This window comes from Carassius auratus, chromosome 13 (assembly GCF_003368295.1).
Source record: "Carassius auratus strain Wakin chromosome 13, ASM336829v1, whole genome shotgun sequence".
Taxonomy (NCBI): domain Eukaryota; kingdom Metazoa; phylum Chordata; class Actinopteri; order Cypriniformes; family Cyprinidae; genus Carassius; species Carassius auratus.
In genome coordinates this window covers 9,439,363-9,445,362 of record NC_039255.1, presented here as the reverse complement: position 1 = coordinate 9,445,362, position 6,000 = coordinate 9,439,363, and the positions used below count along the sequence as shown (strand labels likewise).

Genomic DNA, 6,000 nt, shown 5'->3' with positions numbered 1-6,000 from the left:
AAATAAATTATAAAATAAATTGCAATAAACTATTTCCGCTTCAAACCAGAGTTCTTATAATTACAATAGCAAATGAAATGGCGCGCCGACTTATGAAGGGATCGGCTCCACCCATTCTGACGAGCTAGAACGCCATTGGTTTGTACAGCTACACAAACGTGAACAAATCAGGCTTCAGTAATGGTATAAACAGGAGTTTCCCATACACAACATGAGAGAACATTCGAAAGGGAACCAGATAATTTTTTTTAAGTCTTAAAAAAATAAGTTCTTTGATTCTAAATGCTGCAAAACAAAATGATTTTGTGCTTTAATTTATTCTTTGATTATCTATTCTAAAATCTATTTGCATTAGCAACAATTTCAATTTAATTCTGTGAAACCGTTTCAGGAGGACGTGGACAAGTTAGTGCTGTATTACATTGTGTGCTATTTTTACATTTATTACCAAAAAGTACTGCACTGTCTGCACTGTACTATGAACCCAAAAATTGGTGGATTTACAAGGTGGCTGTGAGATCATTTCCACACTTTCCACACTCTTATAAATCACTGGCTCTCTCCAAATACACGGTTCCAAATGACTTTACCACGACAATACACCCACTCCAGAGCTTTATGCAGAAATGAAAGTCACTGTCTTCTTGAACGCTACAGTTCAGTGATAATATCAGCGGCTCTGGAAGTGTTATAAAACTGAAAGAAGAGCGCAGTTAGGGCTTATATTAATTCTTAAATTCTGTCCAAATTTCCGCACATGTGGTTTGAATTACATGATCAATGACTGGGGTATGTCAGATACCAACCACATCCTCCACCAGTTTCCTTCTGCAAGTTCACTAAATCAGACCTCGCTAAAAGAATTGCTTTATGTCAGCAGGTTGCTGTTGTTAATGAGTTTCATAGAATAGCTATTTTATAGTCACACTGTACTGTAGATGGAAAAAAATTCTGCAATATTTGCATGAACCAGAATAACAATTAAACAATTTAGGATTGCCACGTACTAAATAATACAATTAATGTCAGGGATTTAATTGCACCAACACATTATTTGTTTATTTTGAGGCAACAGTGGCATTGTTGGTCTTTACTTATTGGAGACATTTGGAGCACATGAAGAAAACAGAAGTAATAATGAAATCCATATGGGTCTTTATTATAGCAAAACATGCCTGAAATCACATCAGCTAGGGGAAGAGCCTTTCATTTCCAACATGTAAAGCTTCTCGAGTGGCTGTTCATTTAATTATAATATGGAACATCCCTCCTGATGTGAAATTACCACTCATTTGTGGTTTAGCACTTTACAAAAAGTTGAAAACAGCTCAAGCGACGGCTACTATAGTTCACAATACCAACAAGGCCTGGAACAGGCAAACTTGCTAATCGTGTTTTCACACAAATGTTTGGCTTTGAAGGCTTTCCTCCTTTTCTGCAAGGTCAAAAGGCTTTCCATGCTGTCACAAGAGCCCATGTGAGAGGCAGTATTTCCTCTGCAGTAAAAACAGAGTGGGAACACTCTGCCCCATGTGCCATGGCTTTTGGCTGTAAAGTCCTTGTTTTTGTTTCTCCTACTGAAATTTATCATCCACAGCGTGGCCGCAATGACATCTGGAAACCTCAGGATGTTTACAGATCAAGTGCAGGAAGAAAAGCTTCTGAGATGTGCTGATATAGTACATAGGATTCAGTGTGCTACTAAGAGTGTTGTAGTTCTTTATTATTGGCTGAGGGTGTGAATAGAAAATGTAAAAAATGTAACATTTTCCATTTTCAAATCTGGCTCATAAGAGTGATTCGTTCTGTAATCAGACATGACTTGTCAAAACGTTCTAAGAGCAACTTTTATGTTTTGGTGAACCAGTGGCTAATCCCTATTATGTGGTACCAAGAGTATTTTGGCAGGGATTTTTTAGCAAAAAACATGGTTCTTAGTTTCTAATCTGAATATGATAAATGACATATTGAAACACATGAAATACAATTATATAGTGTTTTATTTGTAAAAATGGGTACAGGAAGAGTAAGATATTTCTGATACATCTCATAACTACAGCTTATATCTGAGCTTTCCATCAAAGTACAAGGTTAATAATTTATAGTGTAATACAGCAATATAGTAGTTTGATTACCTTTTCACACAGCCTGATGAAAATTAAATGCAAATAAATAAATCAAATTGGACAATTTACCCATTTTAAATGTGCTCTGATAGTCTTAAATAAACGTAGATTTTAAGACATTAGTGTGCTGAAAATTTTTGTGCTGTTGCTTTGCATCAAGCTAAACAGTGAAAAGTACTACAGTTTCACAGAATATTGGTCCATTGGAATTTCTAACCCATTCACACATTTGTTGCTTACTATTGTGAGACCGATGTATTAAGATGGTTTACGGCAAGCCTCTTTCTCCATTACATGTGTAAGCAGATACTTGCTCTGCTGTCCAACGTCAAATCCTGGTTTCCAAGTGATTACGCCTGCCGGCAGACCCTTATAGGCTATGCTTTCAGATAAGAAGGCTGCGGTTTGTAATCTCTTTGCATCAGTCCTATTTCTTTGGGTTAATTCCTCCTGCTCTGACCTAATGTCAACTAAGAGGTAAAACAGCTTGTTTTAATCAAGAAGAGTGCAGATAAAGAAAGATGAGCGGTAAACTCCCCACATGGAGAAATTAAAAGGCACTTTGCTAAAAGTATCTGTCTAGCAGCTGGTTCTTTGGAGAGTGTAAAAAGCATTTTAAATGAAGATGGCCTCTCTACTAAAATCAGATGCTGCGATACTGTCAAAATCAAACCAGTGCAATACTATAAGAAAATCACAGAATTGGACGTACTTCTGTTCAAAATATGAAAAATAAGTTAAATTAATTTTTAATTAATAATTCATGTGCATAACGTTTATCTTAAAATAAAAAAACATTTTCAAGGCAAAACGACTAAGAGTCCAGAAGTCCAGAAAGGCTATGAAATCCAAAATGGTACAAAATATATACCAAATCACACAGAGACTTTGCACAGATAATGAACATATCTACCATATTTCCTATGATATATTCAATATTTGATTAATAGTAGAAGTGGTAGTACTATATTTAATTTAAATTTAAATTTAAATTTAAATTTAAATTTAAATTTAATTTAATTTAATTTAATTTAATTTAATTTAATTTAATTTAATTTAATTTAATTTAATTTAATTTAAAGTGGTAGTACTATATTAGACACACAATCAACATATCACCATGTCTGCCACTCAAAAACACATATATATTGTTGCCTTTCTGAGGAAACACTGAGGATTTGTTCATGAAGAGGTTTCAGTTTGCCAGGGGTGATCATGAAGAAGTGAAATACTTTGCAACACTTCCAGCCAGACTTTATAACAGAAGAGGTATTGTTCCTGAAAACAGACAGAAGAATGGCAAAACCTGTCCAGAGGATTTATACGACTATACTGTATATTCAGAAGAAGGATAACCTTTCTAAGAATAACTCATGATTGGCATGTTTATTGTTCATGGGCTGAGAAATGATGTGCCCTAGTGAATTTCCCATCATTGATTTCTATATTCATCTGAAGGAAGTATTTCTACTGAATGTCCTGATATACTCACCTTGGTCTGAATCATGCCATGCCGCTGGAGTCTCATCTCCTTTACTATGCCACTCACGTTAATCTATGGCAGCAACAGAAATACATACATTCAGCTGCTCATACTCATGTTACGCTGTGTATTTAAATGAGAGTTCTGTCACTACTTATATTTAAATAAACACAAGTTGTAACTTTTGGGTGAAATATTGCTTTAAGCTTGGTGCTGATTCAAAATACTCACACTTAAGTCTTTCTCAATGAGACTGAGGATGACGTCAGTGCAGATGAGGACTCCAGCTCGACCAATGCCTGCACTGCAGTGGACTATGATTGGCCCTTTAGCGTGAACAGCCCTCATGTAACGAATGAAGCGCACCAGCTGCTCGGAGGAGTGTGGTGTCCCATGGTCAGGCCATGTGGTGAACTTTAGATGCTTCACAAAGTGAACGTCTCCACTCTGAAAAGGTACACAATACAATGTTGTATAACACTGTAGTAAGTTAGATTTTTGGAGATTTGGAATTTATGATATAAACTGCAAAAACAATTTTTAATCAGTATTTTTTGTCTTGTTTCCATATTTAAACATTATTAAAATATTATCAAAAAAAAGAAAAGAAATAAAACTAATTTTAAAATACTTTTAAATAAATTTAAGATTTTCAAAGAATATATATCCGCTGTCAGAATCTGAGTTCAAATAACTGATGAGACAACTTATTCAATAGAAAAAGCTATATTTTGAAGAAAAGACTCCAAAATATTTTAGCCAGAAACAACATTTTGAAAATACAAATGTGTTAATGAGTAATTGATTACAAACACACAGCTTTTCACTACACAAGATGTTAATTAATGGATTGGAGTTGAATACTTGTGGATTATTGTGATGTTTTTATCAGCTGTTTGAACTCTCATCATGACGGCACCCATTCACTACAGAGGATCCATTGGTGAGCAGGTGATATCATGCTAAAATATGAATGAAGAAACTAATCTACTCTTGGATGGCCTACATTTTTTTTTTGGTGAACTATTCCTTTATGGATGTTGAAAACATAGCCTGATTGTGATGTTTAAATGGTGGCTTCTACACTGGAAAGGTTACAATAAAAAAAAAAACTTCCATCAGGTACACGCTCCTAACCTCTTTTTCCACCATCTTGATGACCTTAATGTGGAAATAGCCAAGCATCTGGTAGTTATCCAGGTGGAGCTGGTAACGGCTGGTTTCTTTGGGAACATCGAGCTTCTCGGGCCAGTACTTGTGGCATTTTACCCGGCCCCGCTCCACCTCCTGAGTCATCATGGCGATAACATCAGACTTGTTCTCCCACACCATCTGCCAGAAGTTATCCTGAGTGCCAGGCAAAGGGCCCTGAGCGGAGATGTAGAGGAGCTCCTCTGTGCCCACCTTCATACGAATGTAGCTGGCATTGACGTAGCCCTCATTCTCTCCGACAGGAACACGCGTCTTATCATCTGAGTGTTCAAACAGTTGAGATAAACAGGGATTGTAGATTGTGATCAATTATTCATACACCGTTTGAAAAACTGCTGTAATGATAAATGTGTTCCTCAGCCAAGATTTTAGTACATCTCAGCTTAAAAAAGCATGCATGTTATTTGGACATAATATAAGATAAGAAAACAACAGTTCAACTCTCTCTGACGCCTCGATTCCCACAGGACAACCTAACTTTTGAGTGCTCATTATTAAAACCAGAAGGTATACAGTTTTTTCAGAGTCATTTTAAATCTATGCCTAAGCAAACAAACACAACTCCTGTGTATTGACTATCTAATGTATGTTTCCCAAACCACAAACAATTTTTTTATTTGAAACGCATGTAGGAGATTTATACAAGGCTTCAGCATTCCTGTAATGAGGTGATTGCTGTTGTTGGCTTCGGTAGACAACAGGGTTATTAATCTGCAAACCAAGAATGCAACGTTGTTGGTTTCCCCATAGAGGAGGAACAAATTATGCAGAGGTACAACAAATAGCTCCAAACAAACAAAACGAGCTCTCAAGGTCATGCTGGCTGTTAAGCCTAAAGGAGTGAACACAGGGGAGCAGAGTGAGAAGAATATATTAGTGTATTCTCATGGTGGCATGTTGCTTCATGTAGCCCACTGAGACTTGAGACTTTGGCTGGCATTTTCAAAATAGCAACAGTTTTCAATGTGATGGTCACTTTTTTCTTTTCTTTTTTTTTTTTGACTTGAAAAAAAAAAACAATATTGTTCGGTTTTTGTTAATTTCAGTTAAATAACATTATTACGTTAATACTTCATATAGATGAAATATATATCAAACTTAGAAAATCAGACAACCAAAAGGTTTAAAGTACATATAAATGCTGTTCTTTATAACTTTTATTCATCTGAGATTCCCTGA

The 6,000-nt window shown here is 35.8% G+C and overlaps 1 protein-coding gene across 1 annotated transcript in view; it reads right to left on the bottom strand.

The window, feature by feature from the left end:
- Positions 1-1,982: 1,982 nt before the first annotated feature.
- The window catches only part of LOC113112559 (tyrosine-protein phosphatase non-receptor type 13-like), a 29,955-nt gene continuing 25,937 nt past the window's right edge, over positions 1,983-6,000 (bottom strand). Inside the window, 4 exon segments of the mRNA XM_026278247.1 lie at positions 1,983-3,404; positions 3,619-3,681; positions 3,841-4,056; positions 4,747-5,081. Of these exon segments, the coding sequence (XP_026134032.1) occupies positions 3,309-3,404; positions 3,619-3,681; positions 3,841-4,056; positions 4,747-5,081 (710 nt within the window). The 3' untranslated portion in view covers positions 1,983-3,308.